The sequence below is a fragment of the Drosophila kikkawai genome, chromosome 3L, assembly GCF_030179895.1.
Source record: "Drosophila kikkawai strain 14028-0561.14 chromosome 3L, DkikHiC1v2, whole genome shotgun sequence".
In the NCBI taxonomy this organism is placed as follows: domain Eukaryota; kingdom Metazoa; phylum Arthropoda; class Insecta; order Diptera; family Drosophilidae; genus Drosophila; species Drosophila kikkawai.
This window is the reverse complement of record NC_091730.1, coordinates 23,036,753-23,053,340: the sequence shown is the minus strand read 5'-3', so window position 1 is coordinate 23,053,340 and position 16,588 is coordinate 23,036,753. Positions and strand designations below refer to the sequence as shown.

Here is a 16,588-nt window from a genome sequence, read left to right as displayed (position 1 = left end):
TAATAAACATTTAGATAGGTTGGCAACAAAGTTGGCTTCTTATCTTTGAGAAATCAGCATGATACTTAAAAAAAGTTTTAAGTGATTAATTGGCTTTGTTAAGGTCAATAATTTTGAATTAGATAACTCTGAGGTATCTCCCCATAATAAAATTATTTTCAATTGTTTATCACATTGTATTCTACAACAATAAAGTCTTATCAATAGGTTATAAAGATAATATACTCAAGAAACTGCTTTTAACTGATAATATAATAAATTTGAATTTGGGAAAGAACTTTTGGGTATTTCTTAAAAAGTCATAGTTCATATATCAAAATATTAAAAAAAGCCATTCCTGTTAAAAAGGATTTCCCTACACAAAAACAATATGTTAACCACCCAAATATTTAGATTTTGGCAAGCAATTTAACAGTAACATCTGTACCCGAAACTCACTTCAACTCGGCGTCGGCCACATCCTCTTTGGTCTTGAACTTGGCCATGTCAATGATCAGCTTGCCGCGTGTCTTGTTCCTCTCGCGGTGGTTGGCCTTCTTCTCTAGCTGCTGCTGCACCCGCTCCCGCGTGGTGCGATACTCCAAGGCAAACTCGGACAGAGTCCGGCAGAACTCATTTGGGCGAGACTCTGCCACACTGTGCTGCGGCATTCCGAGCCACAGAAGGAACTTCCGGTAGCGGTTCATCACACGCCGGTGGACGATCTGCAGGATGATGATGCGCTCGGCACAGTCGGCCAGGAAGTCCACCAGCTTCTGCTTCAACGGTGGCGGGCAGTCGTGCTTGGCTATCAGCTTCAGGCGATCCCAGGAGGCCTTGCACTCCGCCTCCAGCTGGTTGAGATTGTGGGCGAGGTCGGTGAAGTCCGCCTTGGAGGCGCGCGTAATGGGCCCGATCTCCGAGTAGAGATCGCTTGTGTCGCTGCTCGACTCCATGACCATGTGACAGAGGTGGTGCAGCAGCGAGTGCTTGTGCACCGTGTCCTTCACCTCGGGCACCTTGGCCAGGTACTCGATCTGGAATCCCTTCACCGGAGCTCCGTTCAGGAAGATGCCCACAGACAGCAGGGTGGAGAGGATGGAGCGGAAGGTGCGGTTCTGACGCAGGATCTCAATGCCTTGCTTGAGGTCCATCAGTGGTTCAGCAATTTCACGCTGTGCAGGTGAGGAGAAATTGGTTAAGTAACTTGATAATTATAAGTAGCTAATCATATGGAAAACCCACCTCGCTGTTGTCAAAGTCCAGGCGGAAGGCCCACAGCTTCAGGCGCGCCCCCAGCTCCGAAATGGAGGCCAGGGTGAGCAGGAACTGCTCGGCGCTGCCCAGCGGCAGCTCCGGATTGGACAGCTGCGCCTCCTGGATTTTGCCGCGCTCCTCGTCCGTGGGCAGCATGTTGAGCAGCTTGTCGATGCCCTCGCGGGTCACCACGGTGGCGTCCATCTTTAGGATGGCCGCCTTGATGGCCCGCGGCGGAGGGAGCTTGGTGATCGCAATGTTGATGGCATTGGAGCGCTTGTGGTCGAGCACGATGATCTCCTTGCTCTTGTTCAGCTCTTGTTGTTTCTGCAAGATCGGCGGGGCAAAGTTAGCGGTATTCGATCAGGGTTCGATCGGTCAGAGATAAAACACAGTGGTGCAGAGAGTGAACGAGTAGAGTGCAGAGTGCAGAGTGCAAAGTGCGGATTTGTAGAGGGTTCTGTTCTGTTCTGTTCTGTTCGGTTAACTTGAGATCGTGTGAGAGAGTGTGTAAAAACCAACACAAAAAAACACAAGACATTATGGGCTACAGATCGTGAGTTATAGTGAGACATATATATGCAGAGAGATAGTGAGAAAAATACAGACAAGGGGACGAGAAACTTAATAACTTTTTCAATGGCACTCACCTCCTAGAGACATTTGGAAACATTTGAATATTTGAGAATTATTTTCATTTGATTTTGAGTTTAGCACAACATTTATGTAGATTTATCCGCAAAAACAGCCCGTTCGACATTTATGTATTAGGAATTATACAAGAATCCATAGATATAGGGGAAAGAAGAATACAAAAATCATTCGCATTGTGTTAAACACTTAAAGGAGACACTATATCTAGTTTAATCACGCTTAGCGCAGAGTCCTTGAATTTCGAAAACCGTCGACCAATTGGGGTTATATCTAGGGTTATATTAATATATAATTACGCACCTTGGTCATCAAGTCTTTGGCCCGAGACTCAAAGAGATGCTCGAGCTTCTGGGTGTCCACGTTGGCATCGGGCAGCTCGTCCCAAATGGTCTTGCCCACCACCTGCGGTATCATGTCCTCGCGCACTTCCTTCCAGAAGAGCTTGACCTGCGGATAGAAAATTAAGTGTGAATAAAATTTTAATTTTTAAATTCTAATATTTATAAACACAAACCGTCTTCTTGTTCTTTTTGATGGTGTTGTTCCCGTTGACCAGCTCCCCGTTGACGGAGCCATTAAGCGAACTATTGACACTGTTCGTGAGGCTGCCTCCGTAGCCAAACATGGGCGGCGGTGCCAGACTGGGCGGCATCATGGGCGGCGGGGCAATGGCTCCTCCCAGAGGCGGTGGCGGCGGAGGGATGCCGGCTCCGAGTCCCCTTGGTGCCAGCACATCCTTCTCGTCGTCATCCCTGAGATCCGTGAAGTCCAAATCGCAGAGATTCAGGGGGCGGGTCATATTCCTCACCAGCTCCTCCCAGTGCAGTTCGTTCTCTGACTTCTTGGGCTCCGACTTCTTAAGCTCCTGGTCCACACTCGATGATCTGGGGAAGAAGAAGAAACCTTAAGTCTCCAAGATCGAAAGACTTTCTTCACTTCTTTCTTTCTTTCTCCCGAGATAGTCCCCTATCAGGCTGACTTGTAGAGAGGGCTCATAAATGATTAGTCCCACCTTATCGATGACAGACGCACGCCTAGCAGCACTATATACTATGTATATTATATTCCGATAAGTTATCTGAAAACAGGCGACGAGAGGCGGGGCTGACCACTTTCTAGTGATCCGAGAAACTCCATGACAAACGGTGATACGACCATGATTTTAGGTGCTCCACAGACTGGGCGAAAACCTGGACTCTTACGAAACTCTCGCATAAATCTAATCTTTCAAATTCGCACAATGGACTCTCGCATTATCGGCCTGCAGCGGCCATTGTTATCGATTCCCATCCAACGATAAGGCTTGTTCACTATAATTCCCCGATTTCCGGGCGGTATAAAGCCGGTGCACCGGGCAACAATCGGCACATTTGTCAAGCGAGCAACATGGCGGATGTAAGTTGAGGATCGTTGTCATTGCGATACGGGACTAACTCTGTCGATCTTTAACCCTTCCGCAGTTCAACGCAATTCTGGAGAAGACCAAGGCCTTCAGCAAGAAGCCCCCAACGGAGGTGTACCTGGAGTTCTACGGTCTGTACAAGCAGATCCACGAGGGCGACATCTCCATCGAGAAGCCCGCCGATGCCGAGGGCGCCGCCAAGTACGATGCCTGGCTGAGCCGTAAGGGCACCTCCGTGGACGCCGCCAAGGCCGCCTACATCGCCCTGTACGAGAAGTACAACCCCATCTACGGATAAAGTGTGATTTATACATGTCTGGCCCCCCAATAAATCTTGACCACCTTTGAATCCGAATGGTTATCTTCTTGGAAGACAGTTGTCGATGGTTTCTTTATGGCTGCCCAGACGGGGATCATAAAACTTTGACACACTTGTTTATCAGTTGGGGATTAGCCTGAATTGTTATCTTTGGATGATGGCGCCATTTTTGGTGGTAAATCTTTTTATACGATTTTTTAAGGATTAGACGATCTTTGCTTTGTAACTACTTGAGCTTAGGGAATCCCTACAAACGTGTACAATGTGCCTAAAGGGGCTCATCCACAGTAGAACTTGTTGGCCGAGCATGTTGAGCTCGACGAAATTTTCATCGTTAGTGGTAGTGCTCGTGTACAAATTTCGTGTTTGTCGAGCCGCTCGAACGAAATAGAAATCATTCTATCTAGCTTGTGTTCGCAACAACATGCTCGACAATGGATGGCAACGTTGGCACGAACATCACTTGAAGCAAAAGCTTGTAGCGACAACACGTAGTACCGGAGCTGTAAAATATCAAAACAATTTATTCAAAAATTTATTTATTGCTTGCAAAATGAGCAATCTTTGTGGCACACAAAAAGGATCCGAGTTCCTGCAGAAGGCAGTAGCTCATTTGGACAACATGAACGCCAAGAAACCAAGGGACGAAGCTGACATTTATTATCTTATTTGGTTCAAAAGATATATGCGTCGTCCGTTGCCATGTTCACTTCTCAAAGATTTACCAGCAAATGATGTTTGGAAGCATGTTGGCACTAGTTGGTGGCAAATGAAATTTTTGCTCGACGAGCGGCTCGGCCAACATGTTCTACTGTGGATGGGCCCCTTAAGATTACCTTATGGAGTCTAATCTAGGAACCTAAACTTTAAAATTTGTACTGATTTTAGATTTTCTAAGAAACAGTACAGGACTTGATTTGTGATAAGAACTCTACAGTCTTTGGATCGTTAACAATCCATAAGAGTTTTGGATTTTTGGCAATTAAATCCACTATCAATACTGGCTTTTTCATGATTAATGATGAATAAGAGCTTTTAATTATTTTAGAATGACATTCAAATAGTTATTTTAAATATTAGACTGGTCTAAAAATAAGCATATTAAAACATTATCTCATGTTTTGAGATAATATTCGAACCCGAACATACATCAAATTAACAATAATGCGAAAAAAAAACTTAATTAACTCCATTATTACCAAGATAATAAGAAGGAAATTATGTTCAGGTATTCTGTAGGATAAGCTAACTCAACTCACCTGGATATCTCGCCCTTGCTCTTGCTCTTGGCCAGACCCTCTTTGGCTTTCGATATGAGGCCGGACATGTCGCCGACGATGGCTCGGTTGGCCGACTCCTGCGTGGGACTCGTGGGCAGGTTGCTCAGTTTCTGGGTGAGATCCTTGACCGTGTGGTCCCGCTTCAGCTGAAGCAGCAGCTGCTTGTCCTCGCTCTCCAGATCTGAGGGATTGGATAGAAACTTTACATTTAATTCTAAATTCTTTTTTGAAACGGCACTCAAAAGTATGCAGCGGCGCAGACGCAATGCAATGTGGTTGACCTGGCGGCGCTTGAGAGTATGCAACACAGGTGAGAATATACACACAGGTGAGGCAGGTGAGAGGGAGAGAGAGAGAGAGTTAGGAGTGGCTAGACCCACCTGACGGATCCACGGGACGCGGCAGCAGCTCGGGGTTAGTACTGGTTAGGGTTCGGGCTGGCGGCGGCGGCGGGCTGTTGTAGATGGGAGCATGCCACCAGCCAGGTGGAGGTGGCGGCGGCGGCGGCGGAGGAGGTGGTGGTGGAGGCGCCCCCACGGGCTTTCGGACCGGACTCAGGGGCTCCGGTTCGGGCAATGTATCACACTTGATGGGCGTGGAACTCAACGGTTCCGGGATGAAATCGAATCCCGAGGCATTCAGGGTCTTCTTGGGACTCAGCAGCACCTCCGGCGGTGGCTGGTCCTTCCCCAGAATCTGGTGCTTTGGCGACTGGCTGTAGTAGTTGTTAAGCCGATTGGCCTCGTTCTCGTACTTCTTGTAGGCACTGTCCGTCTGCTGGATGTTCTTCATGATACCACTGATAACCGTGGAGTTGCGCTCCCGGAAGAGGTTCTTCTTGGTGAGGAACTCGCTCTGGCTGTTGTTGTGGTTGTTGGCCTTGTCGAAGCTGTTGTTGATGATGGAGATGCTGTGGCTGCCGGTCAGGAGCTGTTTGCTGGGGCTCATCAGCAGCAGGCTGTTGTTCGGCGTCTCGTTGCTACTGATGTTGCTTAGGTTGTTGTTTCCCAGGTTGCCACTGACATTGTTGCAGGACTCGTGTTGCAGCGACTCTGGCGGACTATCGCCGCCTTGGACGGTTGCGGGAATAGCGGTTACGATTTGGCCTTTTTTATGGCGCATCAGCATGGATGGTGTGGTGGTATTTTGTGTGGTAATGGTTAGCATGATCAGCGGGTGAACAGCGGGACAACAATACACACAGTGATTAGCGTTTTTGTTTTCGGGGAGAGAGAATCACACGTTAGTTAGTTAGCAGCTGGTGAGGAGCAGCCATATCCTTAGCCTAGAACTTACCCAGACCCTCGCGCTGCTCCAGAGCGGCAAAGATGCCATTGGCCGCCGCCTCCTGCTGCTCCTTGAGGAAGCTCTTGTGCCGCTCCGCACGCTCTCGTCTTCTGCGGAGTCCCGGCGTCACTCCTGCTCCATCGCGAGCTAAGGGATTATAGGATTATTATGTTTCCATCAAATTGTACATTTCAATTCAAGGGCCTACGTTTCTTTTCGTTAAACAGACCGCCACTGAACTCCGTGGAGTTGCCGGAACCGGAGCTGTCCTCGTCCAGGGTGGCCTGGGTCGGGGTCATCCGGAGCACTGTGGTGGGCAGGACCTTGGCGAGCGGCGCGGGGCTGTTGTCAGTGCTGTGGCGCCGGGACTTGCGCCTCTCCGTGGTGTTTGCTCCGGGCCTATAGCGCTGCGTCTTCCGCATTGAGTTCTGGGGCAGACGCTGGCCATCAGACTCACCATCCTCGAATCTGGGAGAAATGATGGTAGTATTTTTATAAATTAGAAATATTTACATATAAAGACTATAACTCACTTCAGCACAGCCTCGTAGAGTTGCAGCTGATCGAGCAGATCCAGATCGGTGCCGGGCTTCGACATGTATCGCTGTATCACAGTCTCCATGCCCTGCTGCTCAAGGAGATCGCTCTCGTCATAGAAGCTGTCCTGGTCGTTGAGGCCAGCCAGGGTTTTGTTGATCAGCGAAGTGGCATAGATGACCAGCTCGGCATCGGCATTATCATAGTCCTTAAGCAGTCTGAAAGGCAAACAACGGAATCGCTTACTCTTGGTCCATCTCTAATCCGCAGCTAGCCCGAAAGTAGGCAGTGGTCGGACGATAGTTACCTCATTATGTTCGACCAGGGCAGAGTGCCCTGGGAGGCATCCACCGCGTGAATGGCACTGACCAGCACATAGCAGTTGGACTCGGCATACTCCACGAAGACCAGCAAGAGCTTGAGGGCGGTCTTCACCACGGACCGGTAATTGGAGGCAATCAGTGAGTAGAGCCACTGCATCGTCGGCTCATGCTTCATCACGCCGTTCATCCCGTCCACATAGAGCATGACCTGCCGCCGCCGCATCGAATGACATGATTAGTCGACGTCGTCGATTGGAATCTCAACTGGGATGGGACCTACCTGACCGAGGGCCCGCAGAATGTAGTTCTGATAGTTCTGGTCCGCGCAATTGCCCACGCGTACCAGGCAATTGAGGCCGCCGAGGGCCACGAAGGCGTGCACCAGATCCTTATCCTCCTGGAACACCTGCTTCAGCGAGAAGAGGGCCCGCCGCAGGTCGCTGCCCTCGGAGGAGAGGAGTTTCTCTGCAAGGGCAAAAGGATTCCCCGTTGGTCACACGCTGCGTATGCACAATAATTGCTGAATTAAACTCACCGATAATCGCATGCACGCGCACATTCAGCTGCGTTCGCACCACCAGAGAGTTCTTACGGCTGTGAAGAAGTAAATAAATTAATATTTTAATATTTAGATATTTAATATTACTTATAAAAAAGAGGAAGGCTCAAAAGCAAGACAGAAACGATTCAAATGTAATTTTAATACACAAAAAACGCAATTTTTGTATTGCTGATAATAATATAATCAAAAAAGAGTAATATGTGTTATTTAAACAAAACGTTAATGATATTTTTCTCGTTAAAATGATTTCCTGATTTACCTAATTATTTCTTCTAAAAACAGGGTTTAAATTCAAAAAAATCTTTATTTTATTATGTCAGATCTGTGATACATTTCATTATGAAACGACACTTGCCTTGCTCTTTTATGGTGGAATGCCAAAACAAGCCAAGAGTAAGCCACAATGGGGAACTGCTGGCACCTCGAAGCCTGGCCCATTCCCATTCCCCTGGCCAGTTCATTGACCAGCTAAGAACATTGATTACCCGCTGGTGCGCGCTTTGCTTCACCCCGGCACCACAGCTGGTCATAATAAAAGTAATAACAAACGACGCAGATAATTGAAAATGGACTATGAGGCGGCGGACATGGGCCGAGACTCCGAGATGGACTCACATATAGACAGAGTCCGCACAATAAAGGTGAGTGTCTGAGCTGGAGTCGAAGACGAAGTCTCCGCAGACACACCTGTGACGGTAACATGTCTCCCTTATTGCAGAGAAAAAAATGCAGATAATAATTGACAAATTCACTAAAAAGCTAATGAAAGCAATTTTATTATATTTTAGAAAAAGAAAAAATCACCTTAGAGAAAGAGTTATGATAAATTACATAAATTAATTACCCACATCTACAAAAATTGGTCCGCTGGCCTAGTGACTGAGCATTCGCCTCTGGTGCAGTGGGTTTCTGGTTCAAAGCCCAGCGGGCAATTATACCTTTTATTTTTGGAGGTTTTTCCAAAAGTAATGAGGCTAAATTAGAGGAATTTGTATAAGAGATAAAGTCTAGGTGGTCTAGCAAGAAAATATCTTAAAACTTCTTGAAGAAATATACGTTTCCAATTGAGTTACTTTGAAAACCTGGAACATTTCCTGTGATCTTAATACTGTCTTTAATCTCTTACAACTTGCCAAGTAGTCATAGCTTTAACACCACCAACTCCTTAATTATCAACCGTTTAATTAATGGTTTAACCATTAATTTCTTCCTGTGTGCAGATTGACAGCGACGGGCAACTTTTGCGGAATTTTGATGCGAATTGAAGCGCATGATTTGCATGCGAGCTCGGGCTGCCATGACTAATGCGATAAGCATGATTAGTGGCCATCGGGCTGCGCCGGCACTCTTGGTCCAAGGAACAACCCAACTCCACCTCACTCCGATCCACTCCCATTGGCGCCACAACACTCGTAAATAGAGTGGGGACGAGCTGCGGCGCAAAGTGGCGGCAATTTGCGCAGACGCGGCGACATTCACGTTATAATTTCACAGAGCGCGCAGATATGGCTTAGATGGAGCTCCGCCCCTTAATGACTGATGATCACGGAGATGCGGTGCAGAAGTGAAAGTCAGAAATAGACCAGGAATCTATCAATCTATGCGTTCTTCTCCTGCTCTTGCTCTTCTCCCTGCGGCAGAAGGTTAGCCAACTCCAGATCGTTGACTTTGAACCACTGCCCCTGGTACGGTTATGGTTATGGCCAAGTTGCTGCTGCCAACATCTTCTTTATTTTTTGTGCTGTTACTTTGACACTTGTGCCCCGTCGCGTACATCATTTTTCTTTGTGCCTCTCGACTTTTGCAGTTTTTTGTGAGGCTGCCTTAGCGCCTGCCTTTGTCATGACATCACGTTCCGTAGCCTGATCGCGAATAAAATAAAGAAGGAAAACTAAGAACTAGAGAAGCCGGAGCTAAATTCGACTGGGAAATACCTCAAGAAGGGATTAAGGAGTACTAAAGAGGCTTACGCCTGAAAATATAAAACAACTTCGTTTGGATTGATACGTTTTTACCTCAGTTTAATGTCCTTTTCTAGCCAAAATCCTGGTGTAGTAAGTTTTAAATTGTCTATAGAAAACGGAGAACTTTTTAATCTTCCTTAAGAAACCCTCTTCATTTAAGGGGTATTTGAAAATGTACTTGTGCATAAATAACATGCATGCCAGTTATGAGAAATGCCCACAAGAAATGTAAATATAACAACTACAGAGCTGCGACAACGACTCAAAACTGACGTGGCGAGCGTTTTTATTTTGTCTTTTGTGTCAGTCTGCTGCAGTCCCAGTCCCTGCCTCCTTGCCGCGGATTAAATGCAAATTAACTGCTGGCTGCGGCAAAGTCAGCAACAAGTTGCACGTACCACTGCAATGTCGTGGCATGCAAATGTCTCTCGGACAGTCTCAGTCGGTGGAGAGGCAGAGTGCCAGAATGGCAGGCAGGTAAGCAGCTAACCAACTAACCAGGTAGGCTGCAAATAGACGTACTCCGTTTCCTGTGCCACAGATAGCGACAGTTTTTTTTTTATGGCCTCCGCCAAATAACTTTATTAGCGAGCGATGGCGATGTCGGCGGTCCGCCATGGCGTATGTGTAATATGTTGCATTTCGGTGAAAGGCTGACAGAGCCACCCACGATCAGCTGCCCCAGTAACCCAGAGGGGATCGACTGTTTACGTGGTCCGGTTCAGATCGGTTTCCTGATCAGCTCTCCTAGCCGGTGACTGCGAAGAGCAGTTAGCTCCAGGCAATACAAATAATTTGTAAGATAAACCAGCAAAAGTCAGAAGTGATGGCAGTGAAAGTCTTTTTTTATACAAAGTCTAAGCTAATATAAAACCTAATCAACTGATACGCAAAAGAATGCGGGATTTTTTTACTTAAATAATATAAAAACTGTTTAAAAAGGGCATTCAATTGTGCCAGGAAATGGATAGCTTTTAGCCAGCGGGAAATGGGTTCAAGGCAAGGCAGCATAAATAGAAAAACCTCTGACAAATCCCCGCGAGTGGGTGCAGTGCACCAGGTGGGTACAGCCACAATCAATGTGGGCTTTTGACAATTCGTTTCTGTCCAGGCTCATTAGCCGGCGTTTTGGGTCAGCTGTGGGAGCTCCCTCCTTCCGCCCCCTAGATCGTTGTGAGCACTCACCTGGCATTGAGACCCTCGATCTCCTCCGTCTGCTCGGCCAGAGATGACTCCAGATCCAGATAGGCACCGTAGTCGCCATCCTTGTACACTTGAATGGCCGCATCATCGATCTGCAACGAGGGAAAAGGAGAAGCTTAGTTTCGCCGGCAATTATAATTAAAGTCTGGCTAAAAGTAAATGGCAACGGTCATCCCGCCACTACCGCACTACGCAGTAAAAGTTGTTTATGGTCTCGGATCTCAGGAAAAGAGAAAGAAGCCGATGGAGCCGGCGATGCCGATGGAGTTTGAGGTTGCAGTTGCACTTCGAGAGGTTCATGTGCTGCTGCAGCGTAGAACGTTTTTGATGCATTGAAAACAAATGGGGATATTATTGTAGATAACCTATAAGATCATTTGTAAACTTGATATTAATGCCAAAATTGGGAAAAGCTGAGAGACACGAGTTACAAAGTATAAGCACCACTGGACTCATTAAAAATTTACTAACAGCAAAGATATAAAGTATGCTTTGTGATTTGGTAAATATAATATATAAACATATTGTCTACATATAAATATCCTTAGTATTTTACGAGTAACATTTTTTTTTCAGTGCATTGACGGACGATGCTGCATTGAAAGTCCGCAGACGATTTCGTTTAGGCGCGCATTGAGGCCGACTCTTGATTGCTGGCCAAGACTTAGCGAGTGGCCAAGAGTGAGACCAAGATGACGCGTCGTCGCCGGCTGGTCACCTACTTTTCTCTGCTTTCGGTTTTCAGTTTTCCAGCCGCTGATTGATCAAGCTCCTGCTGCTCGAATCCGCTGATTGACGGCGGTCGCAGCCGTTGTTTTATTGGCGCATTGAAAGTAATTATTTCTGCATTTACAGAACAATTACCGGGCAACATGGAATTATCTGTGTCGACCACTGGCTGGCCGTCTGACTGGCTTAATGTGTGAAAAAAGTAAACAAACCAAAGGCAAAAAAAAAATGAAGAAAAATACTGTCTGTCATCCGGGTGGAAGATTACACATACGCCCCTTTGGACACGCCCCGGCATTAGCTGAAAAAGCAAGCTGGCTTTTTGTCTGGCTTCTACTCCCTTTAGGCCGAGACACACCCTCGGCAAAACTAATCGCATGTCCTGGGGGCTTAGCAGACAAAGAAACCGTTTGCTAAATTTAGGTATTGAGCAGGCCAATGACTCTTCCAGGAATCCATAAACAAACATACATCACTTGCCTAGGAATAATCTATTACTGCATTTCACAGAACAAACATGAGGCACGACTATAAACCTTATAATATAGACTTGCTTCCATCATTTCCAAGTTAAATGACTCGCCGCCACTTGAGAGCATTAAATACAAAAAATATTTTCCCAAAGTGCCATGCTGTCTCGCGAGTCACGATTTCTTATCAAAAAGAGAGCTCTCCACTTCCATATTTTTCCCTGGCAAATTTTGACTCAGGTCAAGCTTCCGCATGTTGATTCAGCATTTAGGCAGAGGAAAACAAAACTTTCTAGACCAACTTGGTCCGTCATTGTTTGCCCAAAGACGGACCGGCGATTCACATTCAAATTATGTGTCAAATGCGTGCTCTAGTCGGTGGTATTTATAAACGCCTCTTTATATAAGCCATCGGGCAATTAAAATCAAAGCAAACATCAACAGCACGCTCTCTGGCCAGAAACTATACCCATTCCGGCTCGCTTTTATGATTTATTTATATTTCGCCTCGTCTTTGACTCTCATATTCAAACTCATTCATTCATTCACAGCTCTATGCAAATTTTATGTCGTTTTTTTTGATTTGGAATCCGATGTCGGGTTTTTTTTCCTTTACTTGAGCGAAGCATGACATGTTTTTTAATCAAAATGATTTTTGGCAAACACATAAATGTGGCTATTGACACAGTTAGGGCGGCGAGCATAAAAATCGACGAGGAGAAAATTTAAAAACGCAGGGCAAATTTACAGAAAATCAAATATGGTTAGCAAAACAAATAAATACCATCGAATTATTGACAGCCAGCTCAAAGAAAATAAATAATTAACGATTCAAAATTAATTTTCATTAATTTATCACATTTATGCGACCAAAAATGGTAGGTCAAATTAAATGGGAATTTTAATGGAGGGGCGAGCGCCAAAGAGGCATGGGTAATTTATAACTCCAACTATTAAAAATATATATATGTAGTAATGACGGTGATTTATAATCGCTAATGACTGCATGACACATGCTTATCTTCACGGCTGGATTGATATCTAACGTGGGGTTAGATTACAAGTAATAGTAACACAGACTTGCGGTCCTTAATATCCACTCATTTAGATTGGATCAAAGGCCGCTAACAATCTACAAGTAGAGGAACAAAGAGCCATATTGTCTGACCTTGTTTTAGTTTGCCGATATCGGTGACTAACACTTTTGCTTTCACATCAATCATAGTTGATTGACCCTCAGCTGACCGCAAAATCCGACGGACAGCGGTGCTAATTGAACTTAAAGAAACTTCAAAGATGCGGGAAGGACTTGTGCAAATGGTTTCTGCAAACATCTAGAGATGCGTAAGTGTCAACGTGGCTCAAATATTTGGCCAACGTGAGCAATTTGTAAATGGATAATGCAAAATTTCCCGGCCCAGCCAAGCGTTTGAATCGAAGTGAGCCCATTTGATTGGCTTTGAATTTAAATATTGTCCGGTCGTGTGAATGACAGATTTACAAAGTGACGCAATGCAATGCCCCCAATACAGCGATTATCATCACAATTAATTAAATTAGTTTTTTGTTACATTTATTTACTCAACCGAAAGAGCGTTTCAATTCGATTGCGGTGGCTTTTCACTTTGATTTTATTCTACAAATTCTTTTATCTGCCTTTGTTTGGGTTCTGTTGATTGGAAGTACTTCATATATGCTTATCTTATTCTAGTATATTTTTTGCTTCGCTTAGGTGCCCAATGCAAAGGCAAAAGCTACAAAATTAATTGGCAAAAAGAATAATATAACAAATGGAAATCAAAACAAAGTGAAATAATCATTATTAAGAAGGTATACGAATAGTTGTGTGCCCTGTTATTTAATAAACGAAAAGGTAATGGTAAGGAAATGGGACAAATTACGAAAACAAACAAAAAGGCCTCTTAACATTATCACAATTATAAATACATAATTAAATATATATTTAAAATATAGAAAATAAGATTTTTCATTATATATCATTATAATTAACATTCAAGTTAACTTTGTTAAATTTTTTGTTAACTGAAACATTTTTTTGTCAAATATGTCCTCTAATTTAAACCAATGTTTCAAATATAAAATTAATTAATTATTCTTTCAATGACTTAATTCGTTCTTAACTGGTAAATGTATACCCTCAACCCCTATATTCTCCTTTTTTTTAGGTTCACATCGTCTTATTGGCCGGCAACGAGTTTTATATATAAGTAAATAATCATATTTTTAAGTTTGTGGCTTTTCAATCTGCTTGACTCGCACTGCCCTGATGGCTGATGTCATCGAAGACCCGCCGACGCCGTTGGAGATTACCGATCGGCGAGGCGAAAATTTATAGATCTATTGTAATGCGCTAAATTTAACAAGTTGCATGGATGCCGAGTATAGAGTTCTGTTCGCTGACTAATTGGACAAATGGCATTTACAGCTGCCGCTGCTGCTCGGAGCTCCCACTTTGCCAGATCTGCAACTGGCTGCCACATAAATCTGCCTACGACAACAGCATCCTGGGCTGGGGGAAGCCAGAACTTCCTTTAGCGATTTGCTCATTAGAATTTATTGCCGCCGCTTGTCAAGATTTACGTATCCTTGCGGCACTAGTGGCTCCACTGGCCTCACTGGGATCTCCAGCTCCCAGCTGGATGGGATGACAGATGACAGGCAGGGAATGGGGGCTCCTTAGTGGCTTTTTTGCAAATTAGTCAAAGTCAGGCCCAAACAATGGCAGGCTTAGATAATTGCTGGCCGGCCCTGGCTTTCACAATAGTTGTGTGTGCTAAGGCCAAGAAGTCGGCCCCAGTCTGGCCCAGGGCTCCAGCTGGTGGAGCTCTTTTTCCAGCTCCAACTTCCTATTAGTTGCCACAGATTGTGCGATAGCAATAAGTTAGCCTGGCCGGGGGCCGCCGCTCTTCCCCCAGTGGATCGAGGAGGGCCTGGGCCAGAGCCAAGCCCTCGTCAGATCCAGAGCCTCCGGTCCGGAGCCGCATCTGCCATTGTCTTCTCTAGCCGAGGATCTCCTTTCCGAGCAAGAGGAAAGGGTCATTGCCTTGCAATGCATCATTTGCTCATATCGCCCAGCTACACAATAAAATATTATAATAAATGTTAAACTATTTCTTGTTCAAATACAAGATTATAGCAAAGCTTAATAAGATTTCTATGAAAATTATGATTTAATTTGAATAAACAGAAGCCTACGTTCTCTCCGACTTCCTGCTTGAGTTTACCTTTGTTTTTCTCACAATTCAAACGCTTGGCGAAGGCAAAGTTTGCCCTTTGTTTTTGACCAATTACCATTTTTGCGAATTTCCCCCAAAAGTTTCCATCCATTTGTTTTAGTTGTGGTTTTTCCAATTCAACGCTCTCTCTCCTTCTGGCCGCAAATAAAACTTATTCCGTTTCAATTGACCTATTCTAGGCACAGATTTCCTCTTCCCTTCGAGCCATGTCGGTTTTCAGTTTTGCGGCTAAACTTTTTTGTTGTATTTCGATCAAGCTTAATCTTTGCCTTTCATGTGGTATTTTCTCAAATAAATCAATTGTAGGATTTGTTTACTTTCTCATGTTTTTTGCCAGGGGCAATAACGGCTCCCTCCCAGTCTTGCTTACGTCGAACGAGTTATAATTTTTTGATTCGTTTATTTTAATAGGAAATGTGGAAGCGATTTAGAACGATAAATGCGTCCAAACACGCTATGCAAATTATTGTGTTGAGCCGCAAAAACCTCACTGAAATATGCGAAATATAATTTGGACATTGGTGGCATCATTTTGCAAACAACAGTGGAATTGATAAGTTTGTGCTGAATATTTAATAAAATAATTAATTATTATTAATGTTTTCTTAGATTTTACCAGTAAGATTTTATTTTTTATTACGTGTAAAAATGTTTAAATTATATAAACAATATTCAGCAACTAAAATTCTGTCTGCATACTTTTATAAGTTGCTGTTTAACTAATCAACACTTGTATCAGAGTTTTGCGATTGCAAAAAGCTGTCGTCATGCCATAGAAATACATTTTTAGCTTGGCAAAAACCTTCGAAAACTATAAGGTAGTCAAAGAATACCTAATCCAAATCTTGATCGTGATAATGCCTTTATCTACCTTTTAATGTATTCAAAAGTATCTCGTAAATGCGCAGTAAAAGAGTTAATGTCTTTTAATATTTGAATGTGTGTATGGCTTAGTAAATTTTGCGCAACAAAAGATTTTTTCAGCTGAAAGATTCAGTGATAAGCTGCCACAAGATAAGCTAAAGCCAGTTAAGACCCAAAAAGAAAGGGGTTTTTATGTACTTCTGGTTGATCGTTGAATAGCGAAGAGAAAGAAGAAAGGGTACGACATGGAATAAATACTAAAGTAAGTAGAGTAAATTGTAAGTTATTGCATAAATATATTATTCATATATTTAAAAGACTTAAAGCTATGCTAAGAAATACTAAAACAATTTAAATGTTAAAAAACTCATTTAAAAAATACATGGTGGTATAATTTAAGAAATTAAAGAAGATCTTAGAAGATAGCAAATTACAATTTTAAAAGCTCATTTCCCTACTTTATAGTATAATATAAAATAATATATTAAACATTTTAATGTC

The 16,588-nt window shown here is 44.1% G+C and overlaps 2 protein-coding genes across 8 annotated transcripts in view; one reads left to right on the top strand and one right to left on the bottom strand.

Annotated features, from left to right (window-relative positions):
* Fhos (Formin homology 2 domain containing) overlaps window positions 1–16,588 on the bottom strand; it is a 46,403-nt gene that overhangs the window by 1,733 nt on the left and 28,082 nt on the right. For 4 of the 7 annotated variants that reach the window (XR_001770807.3, XR_001770808.2, XM_017170869.3 and 1 more), the window contains 13 exons: window positions 10,750–10,859; window positions 7,574–7,632; window positions 7,319–7,503; window positions 7,023–7,246; window positions 6,712–6,933; window positions 6,387–6,646; window positions 6,188–6,325; window positions 5,272–5,997; window positions 4,871–5,072; window positions 2,405–2,774; window positions 2,191–2,337; window positions 1,225–1,563; window positions 439–1,154 (listed from right to left, as the gene is read on the bottom strand). Coding sequence is in view for 5 of the 7 variants with exons in the window: in XM_017170869.3 (XP_017026358.1) it covers window positions 439–1,154; window positions 1,225–1,563; window positions 2,191–2,337; window positions 2,405–2,774; window positions 4,871–5,072; window positions 5,272–5,997; window positions 6,188–6,325; window positions 6,387–6,646; window positions 6,712–6,933; window positions 7,023–7,246; window positions 7,319–7,503; window positions 7,574–7,632; window positions 10,750–10,859 (3,698 nt within the window). In the remaining 2 variants the exon portion in view is untranslated. Of the gene's footprint in view, window positions 1–438; window positions 1,155–1,224; window positions 1,566–2,189; window positions 2,338–2,404; window positions 2,775–4,870; window positions 5,073–5,271; window positions 5,998–6,187; window positions 6,326–6,386; window positions 6,647–6,711; window positions 6,934–7,022; window positions 7,247–7,318; window positions 7,504–7,573; window positions 7,633–10,749; window positions 10,860–16,588 lie in introns of all 7 variants that reach the window. The other 3 variants (XM_017170871.3, XM_017170872.3, XM_017170875.2) reach the window with 3 other exon arrangements.
* Window positions 3,164–3,641, top strand: Acbp5 (Acyl-CoA binding protein 5). The gene is made up of 2 exons (XM_017170877.2): window positions 3,164–3,285; window positions 3,351–3,641. Exons 1-2 carry the CDS (start codon window positions 3,277–3,279, stop codon window positions 3,588–3,590), a joined length of 249 nt encoding a protein of 82 aa, XP_017026366.1. The 5' UTR covers window positions 3,164–3,276; the 3' UTR covers window positions 3,591–3,641.